We start from the raw sequence: 18,975 nt of genomic DNA, 5'->3' as shown, positions 1-18,975 counted from the left end.
CTATAATAAAAAAATCTATTCTAGAATAAGACTTATGCACTGATGAGTAAAAAGAATATTCTCGAGCTGATGGGTTTAAATGCCGCCATATATCTACCATGTTGAGATTCCTCAAATAAGTGTGTAAAGTTGCTGCAGATTTACTCGTTATGCTACGGTTTGGCTGTACATCTTTAACCGGATCAATGACACAATTAAAATCTCCCCCAACAATCAGATTACATAATGCATAGTGTGGTATTTTGTCGAACACTTTTTCAAAAAAAAACGGGTCATCGTAATTAGGACCATACAGGTTGACTAGTGTAATAGGAACTGAATTTATTTCACCACAGACAATTATATATCTGCCGTTATTATCAGATACCGTCTGTTTATGTATAAATGGTACTTGTTTCTTATGATCGCAACTCCTCTTGATTTAGTAGAAAAATTTGACTGATATATTTGAGCTGCCCATCCTGGATTAAGGAGCGCTTTTGCTGTTTGTTTTATGTGTGTCTCTTGTAGAAATATAATTTCAGCGTGTAACTTATTAAGATGCATATATACACCTTGCGTCTTTTCACTGGGTGATTCATACCTCTCACATTCCAACTCAGAAGCCTCACTGTGCCTTCTCCGTGTGTTTGACCTATTCTATTCATATCTGAGTAACTCTATGAAATGAAAAAATATTTCCTGACATCCGACGAGAATTTAATTCACACCAGCCTTTCAACCAAACTATAAACATACCCCTTTCCCAAGAACAGCGATCAGAACACGCGAATACAAACAAAAGAAATATTATTCCCCCCCACCCTCTCCCGCAACTAAAATGACTTAGCTCCACGTTACTACCGGATCACTCACCACCGACGCAACGTAATCCTCCGTGTCCTCACCCACAAAGAACTGTCTTTCCTCCAATGAAGTGTACCAAACATAAATAAACTGTTTAATGAACCTCATATTTGTCCAAATTGTCCAGTTTTTCAAACCTTAAATTGTTGCTTAAGTCCGCTTTAGGATGTTTCTTCCACAGGCCAATTGTCCACGACTCGTGACAAGTAGGTTCCAGCCTCCTCAGGTGTGTCAAAAGTTTTAGTTTCACCCTCCTTTGCGGTCACGATTAGTGTAGATGGAAACCGAAAGCCGTACCTGATTCCAAGATTCTTACATTTTTTCTTTATTTCAGCAAATCGAGATCTCTGCTTTAACACGTCAGATGTCAGATCTGGAAAAATGTGTACCCTTTTTCCTTTATATTCCAGAGATTTCTCTCTGGCCAGCTTCAAGATTAACTCCTTCGTTTGGTAATGATGTAGTCTGACGACAAACGCCCTCGGACGATCATCTCTCGGTCTCTGCAGGGCCCTGTGCGCGCGATCAATCTGGATAGGTTTGGTGAAGTTTTCCGCACCCAGCAGATTTGGGAGTAGTTCCGTTAAAAACTCCGTAGGTCTGCCATTTTCTTCCTTCTCTGCAACACCAATCAGACGAATATTATTGCGTCTGGAACGAGACTCAAGATCGTTGCATTTATCTCGGAGTCTCTTACACTCTTCCATTATTTCAGCGTACTGTTTCTCGACGCATGTCAGGCGGGTTTCATGACTCATGGTAGCCTCTTCAATTACCGCAGTAAAGATAGTTTGCGGTTTGATATTCAGATTTCTTTTGGCTATAAATACGCAGTGCGCTGTCATAGACATGCAAATAATACCAAATATCGTTCTCCATGATTTGTGAATTAAGGTGACGCTGTCCTTTGGGCCGAAATCAGGTTTTTTTTTCGTAGCGACTCTTAATTTTATAATGGCTATAGCTCCAAATGTTGGACACTTAGAGGAATGAAACTGGTGTCATCTTCACCAGCTTGATCTGTGAATTTTTTCACAGCAAAGCTCGTCCGTAAACCCCTTGGTAAGACCGCCAGTAAGGAATGTGAAATAAAGGCGTTCTTCATGTTTAACGTCTATTACCAATGAACAGGCAGACTGCTGGAATAAAATAACATTGTTTTAGGTCGAGCTCGATTTGTGAAAACTTTCACAAGAGCATTTTGTCTCGTGGTCATGTTTCTCTTTGCTCTGCCCCCCGTTTTTTGTATAATTTGATATATATATATATATATATATATATATATATATATATATATATATATATATATATATATATATATATAATTGACCTTGTACAGATAATGTACATCACTATTCTCATCTGTGAAAACTTTCACAGTTCAGTACGGGTCAGCTGACCATTCCCTGGGTCACTAATATCGTTATTCTGATCTGTGAAATATTTCACAGTTGAGTTTTGGTGAGCTGACCCTTCCCTGGGTCATGTACATCACTATTCTGATCTGTGAAAACTTTCACAGTTCAGAAAAGTGACGCTAGTGACCCAGGGAAGGGTCAGCTGACCCGTACTGAACTGTGAAAGTTTTCACAGATCAGAAAAGTGATTCTAGTGAACCAGGGATGGGTCAGCTGACCCGTACTGAACTGTGAAAGTTTTCACAGATCAGAAAAGTGATGCTAGTGACCCTGGGATGGGTCAGCTGACCCGTACTGAACTGTGAGAGTTTTCACAGATCAGAAAAGTGATGCTAGTGACCCTGGGATGGGTCAGCTGACCCGTACTGAACTGTGAAAGTTTTCACAGATCAGAAAAGTGATTCTAGTGCCCAGGGATGGGTCAGCTGACCCATACTGAACTGTGAAAGTTTTCACAGGTCAGAATAGTGATGTACATGACCCAGGGAAGGGTCAGCTGACCCGTACTGAACTGTGAAAGTTTTCACAGATCAGAATAGTGATGCTAGTGACCCAGGGAAGGGTCAGCTGACCCGTACCGAACTGTGAAAGTTTTCACAGATCAGAATAGCGATGTTAGTGACCCTGGGATGGGTCAGCTGACCCGTACTGAACTGTGAAAGTTTTCACAGATCAGAAAAGTGATGCTAGTGACCCTGGGATGGGTCAGCTGACCCGTACTGAACTGTGAGAGTTTTCACAGATCAGAAAAGTGATGCTAGTGACCCTGGGATGGGTCAGCTGACCCATACTGAACTGTGAAAGTTTTCACAGGTCAGAATAGTGATGTACATGACCCAGGGAAGGGTCAGCTGACCCGTACTGAACTGTGAAAGTTTTCACAGATCAGAATAGTGATGCTAGTGACCCAGGGAAGGGTCAGCTGACCCGTACCGAACTGTGAAAGTTTTCACAGATCAGAATAGCGATGTTAGTGACCCTGGGATGGGTCAGCTGACCCGTACTGAACTGTGAAAGTTTTCACAGATCAGAATAGCGATGTTAGTGACCCTGGGATGGGTCAGCTGACCCGTACTGAACTGTGAAAGTTTTCACAGATCAGAAAAGTCATGTTAGTGACCCAGGGAAGGGTCAGCTGACCCATACTGAACTGTGAAAGTTTTCACAGATCAGAATAGCGATGTTAGTGACCCTGGGATGGGTCAGCTGACCCGTACTGAACTGTGAAAGTTTTCACAGATCAGAAAAGTGATGCTAGTGACCCTGGGATGGGTCAGCTGACCCGTACTGAACTGTGAGAGTTTTCACAGATCAGAAAAGTTATGTACATGACCCAGGGAAGGGTCAGCTGACCCGTACTGAACTGTGAAAGTTTTCACAGATCAGAAAAGTGATGCTAGTGACCCTGGGATGGGTCAGCTGACCCGTACTGAACTGTGAGAGTTTTCACAGATCAGAAAAGTTATGTACATGACCCAGGGAAGGGTCAGCTGACCCGTACTGAACTGTGAAAGTTTTCACAGATCAGAAAAGTGATGCTAGTGACCCTGGGATGGGTCAGCTGACCCGTACTGAACTGTGAAAGTTTTCACAGATCAGAAAAGTGATTCTAGTGCCCAGGGATGGGTCAGCTGACCCATACTGAACTGTGAAAGTTTTCACAGGTCAGAATAGTGATGTACATGACCCAGGGAAGGGTCAGCTGACCCGTACTGAACTGTGAAAGTTTTCACAGATCAGAATAGTGATGCTAGTGACCCAGGGAAGGGTCAGCTGACCCGTACCGAACTGTGAAAGTTTTCACAGATCAGAAAAGTAATGCTAGTGACCCAGGGAAGGGTCAGCTGACCCATACTGAACTGTGAAAGTTTTCACAGATCAGAATAGCGATGTTAGTGACCCTGGGATGGGTCAGCTGACCCGTACTGAACTGTGAAAGTTTTCACAGATCAGAATAGCGATGTTAGTGACCCTGGGATGGGTCAGCTGACCCGTACTGAACTGTGAAAGTTTTCACAGGTCAGAAAAGTAATGCTAGTGACCCAGGGATGGGTAAGCTGACCCGGACTGAATGGTGAACGTTTTCACAGATCAGCAAAGTGATGCTAGTGACCCTGGGATGGGTCAGCTGACCCGTACTGAACTGTGAAAGTTTTCACAGGTCAGAATAGTGATGTACATGACCCAGGGAAGGGTCAGCTGACCCGTACTGAACTGTGAAAGTTTTCACAGATCAGAATAGCGATGTTAGTGACCCTGGGATGGGTCAGCTGACCCGTACTGAACTGTGAAAGTTTCAAAAATGAGAATAGTGATGTACATAATCTGTACAAGGTCATTTATATAATATATATATATATTATATATATATATATATATATATATATAGATATATATATATATATATTATTCATATTATTCAAAAAATGGGGGGCAGAGCAAAGAGAAACACGACCACGAGATAAAATGCTATTGTGAAAGTTTTCACAAATCGAGCTCGACCTAAAACAATGTTATTTTATTCCAGCAGTCTGCCTGTTCATTGGTAATAGACGTTAAACATGAAGAACGCCTTTATTTCACATTCCTTACTGGCGGTCTTACCAAGGGGTTTACGGACAAGAGCTTTGCTGTGAAAAAATTCACAGATCAAGCTGGTGAAGATGACACCAGTTTCATTCCTCTAAGTGTCCAACATTTGGAGCTATAGCCATTATAAAATTAAGAGTCGCTACGAAAAAAAAAACCCTGATTTCAGCCCAAAGGACAGCGTCACCTTAATTCACAAATCATGGAGAACGATATTCGGTATTATTTGCATGTCTATGACAGCGCACTGCGTATTTATAGCCAAAAGAAATCTGAATATCAAACCGCAAACTATCTTTACTGCGGTTCTTCAATTGACATAACTCTTTCTGCCGTGGTCGTCAATGTGGATCGTAACTCTGTTAATGTTTGCGTGAACATGTCGAATTTTTGGCTAAATGAAGTGTTTAAAGCTGTTATGGCACCCATGATGTCTTGAGTGGTAGGAGAAGTTGAGCTACCATTAGCGCCGGTTAGTTTCGGCTCCCCCACGGTGTTGTTCGAGGCCTTGTTCTGTTCGTCGCCCTCTTCGTGATGTCTGCCGTCTTTTTTTAAATGTTTTGGCATTGCTGTGGTTTTGTGGATTCTCTACTTGCTATTAAACAACTTTAAGGATTAAAATAATTGTTTGAGATTCATTTATTGCAAAATTAATTGGAGGGTTAACGGAGCTTAGACGAGAGCGGCTTTCTCCATGCGAGCCGGAACCAGAAGCCCTGACCCCAAACTTTTGAACGTTAGTGTATATTGTTACAAAAGATTTCTATTTGAAATAAATGCTGATATTTGTTACTTTTTATTCATCAAAGAATCCTGAAACAGAATCACCGGTTATAAAATAATATTAAGCAGCACAACTGTTTCCAACATTGATAATAAATTATCATATTACAATGATTTCTGATCATGTGACACTGAAGACTGGAGTAATGATGCTGAAAATTCAGCTATGATGACAGGAATTAATTATATTTTAATGTATATTAAACTAGAAATCCACAATTTTTAAATTGTAATAATATTTTCACAATGATATTGTTTTTTTCTGTATTTATTATAAAATAAATGCAGCCTTAATGAGCATAAGAGACTTTGCTCAAAAACATTAAAAATAGTAATGTTTCCAAAGTTTCCTATATATATAGTATATCACTAAATCAGCACAAAATCTCAGAATTGACCAAAGCATGAAAAACAATAGTTTCCACCACAGAATAGAGCAGTACAGACGAACAACATCGTGTGAGATGTGCTGGAAACAGTTTATTTATTACAAGTAAATGACAGCGTGCTTCTGTGATGGATGTATATCCACTGTTTTAGACAAACTAAATAAACTAGATCAAAAGTTCCCATAGTTGAAGAAACACACATTGAAAACAGAACTGTAGGAGACTGACCTGCTCAATACTATGGATGATTTTCCCTGTGTCGATCTGCAAAATGTTGACTTTTGATCCACATGTGCAGAGGAGGTACTGTTCATCACGACTTATCTGGATGGAGATACAAAACAAGTCAAACGTGCAGGTAAAATAGCTGTCGTTTATTTAACTGATATTATTATTATTATTTTACCTGCTAAAAAATATGAACTTACCTGTACTTTTCCTCCCTTATAGAACGGCTCTATTTTGCTGGAGACTGCATAACTAAACAAACAAATGAGATGATTATACACTAGTTGTCACATACGGTAGGTAGTAGTAATCTCAACTAGCCTCTGTAAGTTCTGCACATTTTAAAAGGATCTTTCCCATTGACAACAGACGAAAGCTACACTTACTTTGATTTATACAGCAGCGTGTTTCCAGCCATGACAAACAACGATGATTTCAACGTCTCGCGAATAATATAGGTCTTATAAAAAGCATGAGTATTTAATTCATGTACCTCAAGATTTTACACGCATGGTACATGTGTTCATGCAAATGTCGCACTGATATGACGTCAAAATTAAAACGCGAGCTACAGTGACCTCTAGTGGCAAAAAAAAAGCAAAGTATTATATTCGCAAGTATTTTATGTTTACAAGCGCAAATGTTTAAAAGTTGATTGTTTCCAATTTGCAATCCGTCTTTGTTGCTCTTTATTGAAGGTTTCGGGTTTTGTAATGTAAAAACCCCCTTACTTTATTTTTTATTACGTAACTGTGTTTTTCTTCTAATTTATCGTTTGGTATGTTGGAGAAAGTGATTTTAAAACTGACCTGTTAATCTAAGTATTTGTAAATCATTCAGTTATGAGTCGCTTTTTGGCTTCATATGGTGTTTTAAAGTTAGCGCTAGATGTCGCCAGTATTCTCCATCAATGGAAGCGAAGAAGTCATCTTACGTCACCTCCGCTGTATCCTCAAACAGACCTCAGATCAGCTCGTGTCAGTTGGAGCGCCCTTCAGTTCGTTGTGTTTAATATTAACAGCTGATTCGGGGTCAGTCATTTGTATGCGGCGTTTGTACAGCGTTAGGTTGTGTAAACCGACCGTCACTTCCCCGTCGAGAGAGCATGATGTTAACTGTCAGCACTATGAGGTTAACAGCAGTTTTAAGTTTAAAGAGTTTAAGATGTCAGCTGTTTAGTTCAGCCTGTGTTGCTCAGAGTCTCTGCAGTGTCTCCAGATCAACACAGTCACTGACCAACACACTGGTAGGTCACTGCCTTATTCATTCAGATTCAGTCATTCAAAAATAATATCAAATACACATCTGATATTTTATATGACAGGTAGTTAGAGTGATTGAGGTGTTGTCGCTTTAATATTTTCATCATTTATGTATTCATATTAACGTGTAACTGGTCACTGACGTATACAGCAACACTATAGACGAAGGTTTAATTTAGTTAACAAATGAATACAGAATGAACAATACTTCTTTAGCATTTATTAATCTTACTTAATGTTAATTTCAACATAACAAAGTAGGTGAAGGTCTCTTTTTTTTAAATTTCAGCATGTACTAATACATTATTAACATTTTAAAATTGTATTTTTGTTAACATAAGTTAATGCACCATGGTCCGTAGTGTGAACTGACATGAACAACTGTATTTTTATTAACTAACATTAACAAAGATTAATAATACTGTAACAAATGTATTGCTTGTTGTTAGTTTACTTTACTTAATACATTAACTGATGTTAACAAATGAGACCTTATACCGCATATATTTATTGAAGTTGGTGCTTCTCAAGCTTTTTGACTTGAGGGCCCTATATTGTCCAACACAATATTCAAAGGCCCCTCATATGAGTTATTATATTTCCACTGATATATGCTGCTGTAATGATATTATGACTTTTTTTATTGTCAGAAACCGGGAGTGTCATTATATTCAATTAAAGGTGCTAAAGAGGATCTTTTCGTCGACTGAGAAACCAAAGACTGTTAGTGAGTTTTTTAAATGAGCGCATGCGTAAGAACAACCCCCCTCCTTTCGAGGGAACGCCTCTCAAAACTCGTGCATGAGTATTGGAACAAGAGTGTTTACCACCGGCATTCTCTGTGTCGTGTTAGTGGACTCATTATGTCGGACTCACCACAGGTAACTCATAATCTGCAGTTGTTACTCCTGTCTCCTGACAAAAACATTGCATGCGGCGCCTGTGGATTGTGGAAAGTTACTGGAGCGCGCAGCCATGCTCGTCTCTCACAAGGAACGTCATGGCAGTGACTGACAAGCCAGAGGGCCAATCGTTTATGCGATGATCGCGTAAATGATTGGCTGATGTTTTTAAGGCCCTACCTCGTGCACAGATGTATATTAATATTATTCCTTTCAGTGCACCTAATAAATAGTCTTTTATCAGTTAGTAAAGACAGTTTCAAGTAATATTGCAAAAATGTATAAAACACCTTTAGCACCTTTAATTAACTAGAGTTATTTTTGTGATTACAGAAGTTTCAAGAACTGTGTTCAATATCAATAGTAAATAGGGATTAGTCTATATTTAAAAAAAAATATATATATTTAGTCTAGACCATAATTTTGTGTTTTTTAAAGATGATTTTAATATAAATTTAACCATTTAACCCTAAAAAGGGCAAGACCATAAAGAGACATCAGAAATTAATTTATTGCTATTTTCCATCTTTATAATAATACAATTCCATGATTTTTAAAAAAAAATGAGTTTTATTTTTGATTTTAATGTTTGTATCACCCATGTCACGTTGCCCGTTTGGGGGTATAAATCCATTGAAAACAGAATGCATGTTTGTCAATGCGTGTTACAACATTTTAGCCACATTTTATTCCATTTATTCTCTCATAACTTAAACATTCTTTGTCAAATTCTGTTGAACAATATAAGTATAATGCCTATTTATGAATATATTGTATAATGCTGTATAATATTTAATACGCAAATTTCTAGGCCCTATAAATTCTCAATATGACCAAAACTTTGCTGAAAAAACTGTTGTACACAATCTACTTCATGCCTTTTGTCCTCTGATTGATAATTCATACTTTTTGTTATTAAGTAAAGTCTTTTTTGCTCAGAAATCTATTAACAACAAACACCCTTTCAACATGAAACCAAGAAATGAGACCTAAACTTTCCCTGCCTTGCCCCACAGCCCCTCAAATGTTTGTATCACCCGCGTCACGTCGCCTCTTTTATGGTTAAAAGGTTAGTTCACACTAAAATGAAACTTCTGTCATTAAAGTTGCAGTAGGTAACTTTTGTAAAAATGTATTTTTTACATATTTGTTAAACCTGTCATTATGTCCTGACAGTAGAATATGAGACAGATAATCTGTGAAAAAATCAAGCTCCCCTGGCTCCTCCCAGTGGCCCTATTGCCATTTGCAGAAATACACCGCTCCCGGTAAGAACCAACCAATCAGAGTCAGGAGGAGTGTCTTAGCAGTGTCAATCAAGCTCGTGTGCGCGCTGATCACACTCCTATCATGCACAGCCATAGTGCACAGCGTGTACAGGCATTCAAATTCAAGATTACCGGTGTGCAGCAGCTTTGCTTATGGCGGACAAACAATCCAGTTTCGTACGTATAATACCCCATAAAGTGCGTATCATATGCATGCGAAAAACTCATTTTGGTGTATATATTCTACGAGATTACAAACTCGTACTATTGATACGCATTTTCGTGTGATCGGGCTCTATTAAGTCATGATATGCAGTTTTAAGATTTTATCAGGCGAGAATGTGCTGGTTTAAAGCTCAAATTTGTGGTTAATTGATAAAGATAGCGCCTTTCTGAAAATATGATCTGACGCTGTCGGAGTTTTGAGATCCAGGCGATCACGGGACTCTCAGCGCTCATGTACCCAGCCGAGAGCAGCCTTACCTCGGCTAATCCTTCTGACGTTTGCCACTGGCTCCGTTTTGGCTGAGGGCAACGTGACGTTTCATAAATTTATATATGGCTATTTAACTTTTGTATCATACTAAAGCACTGATTTTGTACGCTTGACTGAATTGTTTGCTTTATTTCTTATTGTATATTTTTATACTTTTTATAATGGCTATTATTGAACATTAAAACTGACAAATAGTATTACATTTAATATGTTTGAAATGTAAACGAAAAGAGGCAGGTTGTTTAATATTTTGTTTTGTTATAAATATAAGCAGACATTGCAGATTATTAATCACTCGTTGCCTGAGGCTATTAATATGTTTTTGTTTCTTTCTTTAAATAAAATGAAAAGAGGCAGAGTGGTTTAATAACAAATTTTGTTTTATTCTTGGCTAAAATATACATACAGAGATAACCGGGGAAGCCAGTTATTTGCGTACTGTAACCGTTATATTATCTTACTAGCTATTTATTACTTACAGAAATAGTGCATATACGTCATATAGTTACATTACATGTATTGCAAAATACGTAATGTTTTGAGGACCAAGTTTGTAGTTAAAGTATGGGAAGGCCATAGTCAATGTAAATCAAATTGTTGATGTTTTGTTCGTATCAGTGAATGTGCTATAACTGTTTATCCGCCGTCATCGGTGGCCCTGCTTGCTTACTAGCCTGCGCGTTCACGGCAGGCTCCGTTGTGATGGGGGAGGAGCTGTGGAGGGAAGGCTGTAGCGCAGCAGAGAGCAAGGGGGAGTGACCTGTGACTTGTGCTTGTTCAAATTTTCAGGCTAAGTCAACGTTTTCTAAAAACTCCCTACTGCAGCTTTAATTACTCACCCTCATGTTCTTCCACACCCATAAAATCTTCATTCATCTTCAGAAAACAAATTACAATTTTATTTGATAAATTCTGAGCAGTTTCTGTCCCTCCACTGAAATTCTATGCAACTACCAACTACTAAAGACATCATTGAAGTAATCCATGGGACTCCAGTGGTTTAACCTCTACTTATCTCTGTTTTATGAAGATTTATGATTAATATTAAGATTAATATTTAAAAAAAATTGAGGTTAAAGAAATGGAGTCACACATGGATTACTTTAATGATGTCTTTACTATCTTTTTGGGGCTTGAAAGTGGTTGTGTAGCTGTCAGTGGAGGGACAGAAAGTTCTCAGATTTCATCAACAATATCTTAATTTGTGTTCTGAAGATGAACGAAAGTCTTACAGTTGTGGAACGACATGAGGGTGAGTAATTAATGACAGAAGTTTCATTTCTGGGTGATCTAACCCTTTAAAGGGAGAGTTCACCCAAAAATGAAAAATTGATGTTTATCTGTTTACCCCCAGTGCATCCAAGATGTAGGTGACTTTGTTTCTTCAGTAGAACACAAATGATGATTTTTAACTCCAACCGCTGCCGTCTGTCAGTCAAATAATAGCAGTGATTGGGAACTTGAACAATAAGAGTCAAAAAAACTTCCATAGACAAATCCAAATGAAACCCTGCGGCTCGTGACGACACATTAATGTCCTAAGACACGAAACAATCGGTTTGTGTGAGAAACCCAACAGTATTTATATAATTTTTACCTCTAATACACCACTATGTCCAACTTCGTTCAGCTTCCGGCTAGTGAGGTCTGATCGCGCTCTGACAGCAGCAGTGATGTCTCGCGCTCATTGAAGTATATGGGCGAGACATCACTTCCGTCATCACAACGCGTTTTTTGACCTCACTAACCGGAAGCTGAACGAAGTTGGACATAGTGGTGTATTAGAGGTAAAAATTATATAAATACTGTTCGGTTTCTCGCACAAACCGATCATTTCGTGTCTTAGGACATTAATGTGTCGTCACGAGCCGCAGGGTTTAATTTGGATTTGTCTAAGCAAGTTTTATTTACTGTTATAGTTGAAGTTCCCATCTACTGCTATTATTTGACTGACAGACGGCAGCGGTTGCAGTTAAAAATCATAATTGTGTTCTACTGAAGAAACAAATTTACCTACATCTTGGATGTACTGGGGGTAAGCAGATAAACATCAAATTTTCATTTTTGGGTGAACTATCCCTTTAAAACATCCTTAGGGTTTGCTGAGGGCCTCTAGTGGCTTGGTTGAGAACCATTGGTCTAAAATGTGTCCCTTTTATAAATGATGTTCATATGTAGTGTAAGTGTGTTTACTCCTCAAGCATTTTCATTTATTGTATATGTGACTTTCTTCTTCAGTTTCGGACGTGTAGGACAGCGCCATGTGTGTCCCTTCTGAACATACGGACACTGTCCACTCTACCTCCACCTCCATCATCTAGCAGAAAAAAATCCAACAACCGGAAGACTGGTGTAAGCTTCATTTACAGCACAATGTAAAGATCAGCTGAAAGATTGTTTGTTCCCCTAAATGCTGGTTTTGGATAAAATGGTCCATAAAAATAACAAAATTGTAATGCATTTGTAAATTAGTATAATCAAACAAATGCATTTATTTGATCAAAAAATACAGTAAAAACAGTAATACAAATTTAAATAGTTTAAGATAGCTGTTTTCTACTGTGGTATATTTTAAAATGTAATTTATTCCTGTGATCAAAGCTGAATTTTCAGCATCATTACTCCAGTCTTCAGTGTCACATGATCCTTCAGAAATCATTCTAATATGATTATTTGATGCTCAAGAAACATTTTATATTATTGTTTGTGGATTACTGATGATTGAGTGTATTTCTATCAAACGTATGAATGGTGCTATTTTCCGCAGCCAGTTACATGGAAATCTCTTGCTATCACATTTGCACTGGGAGGAGGTCTTCTTCTAGGGATGAAATACTTCAAGAGAGAAAAAGAGGAAAGTAAGAATCTGGATTTATGTGTGTATAAATAACCTACACCACTTTGTTTTTGCATCCTTATTATGCAAATGCTGCTCTACATCATAATGATAGCTTTATCGTTGATGTGTTTTTGGTGTATTAGAGATTGAGAAGGAAAGAACAAAGTCGATGGGGAAACCAGCTATTGGAGGTCCATTCTCACTTGTTGACCACAACAATAAACCCACAAAGAGTGAAGATTTCCTCGGCCAGTGGCTGCTGATATATTTCGGTTTCACACACTGTCCAGACATCTGTCCGGATGAACTGGAGAAAATGATTGAGGTCGTAGATGAGATTGGTAATGTACCATTTCATTTGTTTATTACGTAGACTAACAGTTTTGATTTAATAGACATTATAAAGCTTTCAGGGTTGATTTGATTTACTTCTCATGTTTTGATGTTTGCAGAATGTCATATTAAAATGTCTGTAGGCTGGATTGTATTTTATACATTGGCCCCTAAGAATCTGTACTCTTACATGGGTTCTGTAGAATTCAGAAACCCTTGTTATTAGCGACACCGGTGGCCGTTAAGTAAACTACAGCCATCAACTTACTGCTCGTGCTTGCACTCGTGCACATACAGTATTATGTACAACAGACTGAACATGATTCAAGGCCACAATACGCTCAATGGCAATGCTCTTTTTCGCCCTTCACTTAGAAATAAAAAAAAAAATTGGACATCCTGACAAAAAAACCCATCCTGACTCCGTCCACATAGCTGAGAGTGACGTTTGGATGAATATGTGCTGCGCACTTTCCTCTCAAATAACAAAATAAACAACTGAAAAACAGAAGTTAAGAAAGCATTTGACCATATGTTGTTGATATGTTTGCAGGAGCTCTGTGATTCACCGCCAGCATGTCAACAAATTACACTATTATGATATTTTTATAATATATATTTTTATATTTTGATAGAGTATAATTAAGACTATAGTCTATACAGATCTGACTATGTGAGAATATAGTTATTAATCTCTTTTCTTTGCATGATACATTGACATTACAGTACAGAATGGCTCTTTCAGTATTATCATGAACATTGTATAAGCATTTATTTCACGTGTCATTGAATGGAAGAAAGGCTCTTTCGGGAGCGTGAGTAATTGTCACATCCAAAAATTATTCTATAGGCTTTCATATACAACCTAGGAAGTAGGTGAAGGCCTTTTTTTTTTTTTCTTTTTTTTTTTCTTTTGATACAAGCTGTTCATACACTGGCGATTTAATTTTTCTCATGGATTTATTGCTTTTAATATTATTTTTAATACATGAGATAAAATAGCACAGAAAGTGGCATTTATTTTAAAGGAAAATAGAACAAGACATTTCAAGCAGCTCTACTTGTGTGCATTACATTTCTGTCACAGATAGAATAAAAACCCTTCCAGACTTAACACCACTTCTCATCACCATTGACCCTGATAGAGACACACCAGAAGCAATGGCAGCATATGTCAAAGGTGAGCAGGCATCATATGTATTACTCTGCAGTCTACACTCACCACATTATGCTGTGAAATGATTCCGTCGTCATTTATAATTTTCGATTTCTCACATGCAGAGTTTTCCCCCAAGCTTATCGGTCTGACAGGCACAACTGCCCAGGTTGAGCAAGCATCCAGAGCCTACAGAGTGTATTACAGCCAGGGCCCAAAAGATGAAGACAACGACTACATTGTGAGTTTTTGGTGCACTAAATAATGTAATTTGGCTTGTGACACAAGAAATTGGTTTTCTTTCGCCTGAAGACAGCATTCATATATTGTATATATTGTATTTTCCTGAAATTGCAGGTCGATCACACCATCATAATGTACCTGGTGGGTCCTGATGGCCAGTTTCTTGAATATTTTGGACAGAATAAAAAATCCACTGAGATCTCATCATCCATTGCATCCTACATGAGAAAGTACAAACATGAAAAATGAGTTAAAGGGCATGGCTTCAGCACATGTTAGAGTGCTTATTTCTGTCCCATTACTGTGAAAATGGGTTATATTTATTTGAAGTGGACTCTGATTCACACGTTTTTCAGACTTTTGAAGCATTCCCCATTTTTCTGCAGCCCAATATGATAACTTTTGTTGATCTTTGTTATTCATTTCTTTACACATCAATAAAAATTCAAAACATTCAACTTTAATAAATTACATTTTGATTGATATTTTTGTAATGCATTGTGATGATGAATTGTGCGTTACCATGTTGCATCACAAATTACATTGTCTTTACATCATTAAACAAATAAATTCATAATTTATTTAAATTCTATACATTTATTTACTTACCAGGGTGAAGACTTTCAAACAACCATTTCTTAATCAAAATGTTAGCAACTGACAGATGGTTGACATATCATTCACTGATGTACATTCAAACATATACATAAAAAATATACAGACACCCCAATAGCTGCTGGATCATACATCAAAGGCACCGCCATATTGGTCCAGGCAACTTGCCGTAGCTCTCACAAGTGGACTGAAGTAAAGATCCCTGACTATTTTGAGGTTTAACAAATCGTCGTACAATCCGAACCAGATCTTGGTGGATTACCTTTCACATGTAAGTCTAAACAATTGTTCGTTATATTTGTATTGGTTCATTATAACATGTTTTTGACAGCTAGTTGGCCACCATAGTCAGACTATTAATAGCTAGCGATAATGCTGGTTAGCTTCAAAAACTTTATAAGAAATAAAATACAGTTTACATGATTCTAATGAAGTCTGAGCTTATTTTATAGTTTATTTTACTCATCTAAGTTTTTTAGCCAGGGGAATTTGACAGACTGTCAGAGATAGACCTAAAACTGACTCATCTCCAAACAGTAAGGTTCTGGACTGGACACAGTAGGTGCAAAGTCTGCTCATCCTCAGAAATGGGGAGAGAGTTGTTACCTGTGCCTTGAATGGAGTGAAAAGCACCTTAAGCGCCTCAGGCAAGACCTGAAGCTACCACCGTTATGTTGTCCGAATGGACCAGGATGTGGTGCCTACTTGAGGGGTCCCCGAGCTTGAATGATGCCACCAGCCTCACCAGCATTCTGGTGAATGCAAGTCCCGTATTTGGGCCAAATCAATGAGATTAGCTGGCTGGGAGACTGAGGTCTTGGGTAAAACGGTCCTGAACCCCAGGCATTTCAGATGGCTGAGGAGCTGGAACCTGTACTCACACAGCTTGAGAACTGAAACCAGAACTAGACAGTCATTGAGTTACTTCTGTCTCAGGGGAAAAGGGCTGCGTCCATGCACTTCTCAACCGTACACGGTGCCAGCGACAGTTCAAACGGAAGGACAGTATTTTGGTATGCCACTCCCTCAAATGTGGATCTCAACAACTGGGGGGCTATGTGGATATGAAAATAAGCATCTTTCAGATTCACTGATAAAAACCAACCCCCTGGGCGAAATTGCAAGAGGATCTGCTTCAATGTTAGCATTCTAGCTGCCATCCTCCTTTGGAACAAGGATGTATCGGCTGTAGAAGCCTGTCACGCTGTGGGCTGCCAGGACCTTCTTTACGATGCTCTTCACTAGTAAACACTCTACCTCAGACCGAAGTTTGGATCACACCCCCAAAGAAAGGCAAGGATTGGTGGGGGTCTGCAAGTGAACTGAAGTGAGTAACATTGTTTGATCATCTTCAGGACCCAACCTGACACACCCGAAATGGCCTCCAAGGCCTGGATTTGGGTGGCTAGAGGCTGGAGCACCATAAGAGGTGGGTCGCTACACTGGGGCAGGGGAGCCAACAATCACATTGTTTAAAGTGTGAAGAGGAGAAATGCTCTTTTTGTGAAGGCGTTTGTTTTTTTATTTTTGGTTTGTTATAATGGTGGCAAACTGCCTGGGCTCAAGCACTTTTGACTGGGCAGACCTAGCACTGACAACAAACACATCACCAGCGGCGCCCAGAACTGAACAGGGGGCTCGGGGACGGGAACAAGTAATCTTGGGAGGTGGTCCAGCCTCTGCGGCACCTTGACTTCCTCTTACATCTACTATAATACAATATATTGTTAGTCTTGAAAGTATTTATATTAGTGAATAAATACATAAATCCGTGTCCAATTTGTCTGTCCTCATGGCCTGATGGTAGAACTTTTGTTAAGCATGACAGATTTTCTGGGCTCTAATCCGCCCTCAAATAGTTTTTTTTTTTTTTCTCATTAAAACCAAAGATGTTCATCAGTGATTGTATTTCAAGAGCAGGGACATATTTGTTGCATTTTGTTTTGTGATTTCACTAAAACGAATAGAGTCTCTGCTCTTACTCTTAAGTGAAGTTTCTAAACATAATTTATGGAGGAGTGAGCTCATCTAATCTTCCAATCAACAGCCAGAGTATATAAGCAGCTGCTTTCCTCTCTTCAGTCTAAGCTGCTCCCCAAACTCCACCTTCATCTAAGGTACCTTGCCCCATGTAATCATATCCTATATTTATTCACTGTGGGGGTATATCAGAGCTTGAGTTGAAGCTGCTTCATTGAGCCCCTCATCAGTGGGCAGCAAGCCAAATTAGCTAACCTAATACCTTATATGGGCAAACAAACTTGTTAAGCTTTAGAATGAAGTGCAACTGAGTTATTTGCGTATCAAGTTTCAAATCACTGTCTAGCAGGACATCCAGATTCTTAGCATACGTTTTAGCTTAAGATGTAAAGTGATGCAATTGAGGTAGTAGTACATCAATCTACAATCAGTAGGAAGAAAAAGATCATCTCTGTTTTATTTTCATTTAAATAAAAAAAAAAACAGCAGACATCCACATTGTAATGTCCTTCGAACAGGCCAGCAAGGGCTCAAAGTTATTATTCCAGATGGTTTTTAGAGAGAGAAATCTAGGTGTCATCTGTGTAACAAAGAAAAGACACATAATGTTTCCTAAAAATTTAACCCAAAGGAAGCAGATATAATAAAAAAAAGAGTGGAGGCCAGTATGGATCCCTGATGAAGAGAGATGAGCAGCAGATGACACAGATGAGCCAAAATTTACAGATAATTTAAACCATTTGAAGCCTGTTCCTTTCAATCCAACACCATGTTCAAGTCGGGAGAAAAGGATATCATGGTCCACCATTTCAAAAGCATGAGCTAAGATCTAAGTGTATTACAGTTTTTTCCAATTGCTAACACACTAAAATGACATGCACAGCACAATTATTTAAACTGACACACAGAGAGCAAAACTTCTTCTCAAGTCTCCAAAAGTCTAAACACCTTTTCTGTTTTACACACATTTTGCATTTCAAAATAGCACTTTTTAAATTCACTAAATACAGTTCTCTGCATAAGACACAACAATCTGACATAAAGTCACATGTTTGCCATTTCAAAACACTGCCATTCAAAATGACACTACATGAGCTAATTGGCCAATTACATGTGCCACCTGGCCAAACACCTCAGTGGTTAATTGTTAACACTTCAATCAGGATGTAAGCACTATGAAAAGACCACAGGTGAGAACCTTTTTTTTTACAACAACAATGGAAGACATTGCAGAGAGAGGAAGAGGAAGAGGAAGAGGAAGAGGGAGGTTGAGAATAAGAGGGGGAGGAAGAGTGAGAGGTAGGGGTAGAGCAGGTAGAGGAGTTCATGGCCAAAGAAGACAAACACTTTCAAATGAAATCAGAGCAACCTTAGTAGATCATGTCATCAACCATGGGTTGACAATGCGTGAGGCTGGACAGACTTGAGCCGTTTTACTGTCGCCTCTGTCATCCGGACCTTTAGACTGGAGAACAGGTGTGTAACCAAAATTTCATGTAGTACACATGTAGTATACCCCATGTCATAGTGTATCAGTTGGGTGACACCTGTTTACTTAGTGTATGACATCAGCCATTCATGAACTGTACAAGTTTCCTGTACAATGTACTCTACTGTGGGGGAAAATA

The 18,975-nt window shown here is 38.6% G+C and overlaps 2 protein-coding genes across 3 annotated transcripts in view; one reads left to right on the top strand and one right to left on the bottom strand.

The window, feature by feature from the left end:
- The window catches only part of tbl3 (transducin beta like 3), a 38,336-nt gene extending 31,551 nt beyond the window's left edge, over positions 1 to 6,785 (bottom strand). The window contains exons 1-3 of the mRNA XM_067382663.1: positions 6,640 to 6,785; positions 6,454 to 6,505; positions 6,254 to 6,349 (exon numbers count right to left, since the gene is read on the bottom strand). Coding sequence (XP_067238764.1) covers positions 6,254 to 6,349; positions 6,454 to 6,505; positions 6,640 to 6,671 — 180 coding nt within the window. The 5' untranslated portion in view covers positions 6,672 to 6,785. The remainder of the gene's footprint in view (positions 1 to 6,253; positions 6,350 to 6,453; positions 6,506 to 6,639) is intronic.
- A 545-nt stretch (positions 6,786 to 7,330) lies between these two features.
- On the top strand, positions 7,331 to 15,336 carry sco1 (synthesis of cytochrome C oxidase 1). Of its 2 annotated transcripts, none has more exons than XM_067382664.1 (7): positions 7,331 to 7,499; positions 12,420 to 12,533; positions 12,949 to 13,039; positions 13,164 to 13,361; positions 14,441 to 14,533; positions 14,635 to 14,750; positions 14,867 to 15,324. In XM_067382664.1, exons 1-7 carry the CDS (start codon positions 7,359 to 7,361, stop codon positions 14,999 to 15,001), a joined length of 888 nt encoding a protein of 295 aa, XP_067238765.1. In that variant the 5' UTR covers positions 7,331 to 7,358; the 3' UTR covers positions 15,002 to 15,324. The 2 variants fall into 2 exon arrangements, with proteins under 2 accessions (XP_067238765.1, XP_067238767.1); XM_067382666.1 differs by lacking the exon at positions 7,331 to 7,499 and adding an exon at positions 8,274 to 8,396 and having other exon boundaries at positions 14,867 to 15,336.
- Positions 15,337 to 18,975: the final 3,639 nt, after the last annotated feature.

Source organism: Chanodichthys erythropterus, chromosome 3 (genome assembly GCF_024489055.1).
Source record: "Chanodichthys erythropterus isolate Z2021 chromosome 3, ASM2448905v1, whole genome shotgun sequence".
Taxonomy (NCBI): domain Eukaryota; kingdom Metazoa; phylum Chordata; class Actinopteri; order Cypriniformes; family Xenocyprididae; genus Chanodichthys; species Chanodichthys erythropterus.
This window is presented reverse-complemented; position numbering and strand designations above follow the sequence as displayed.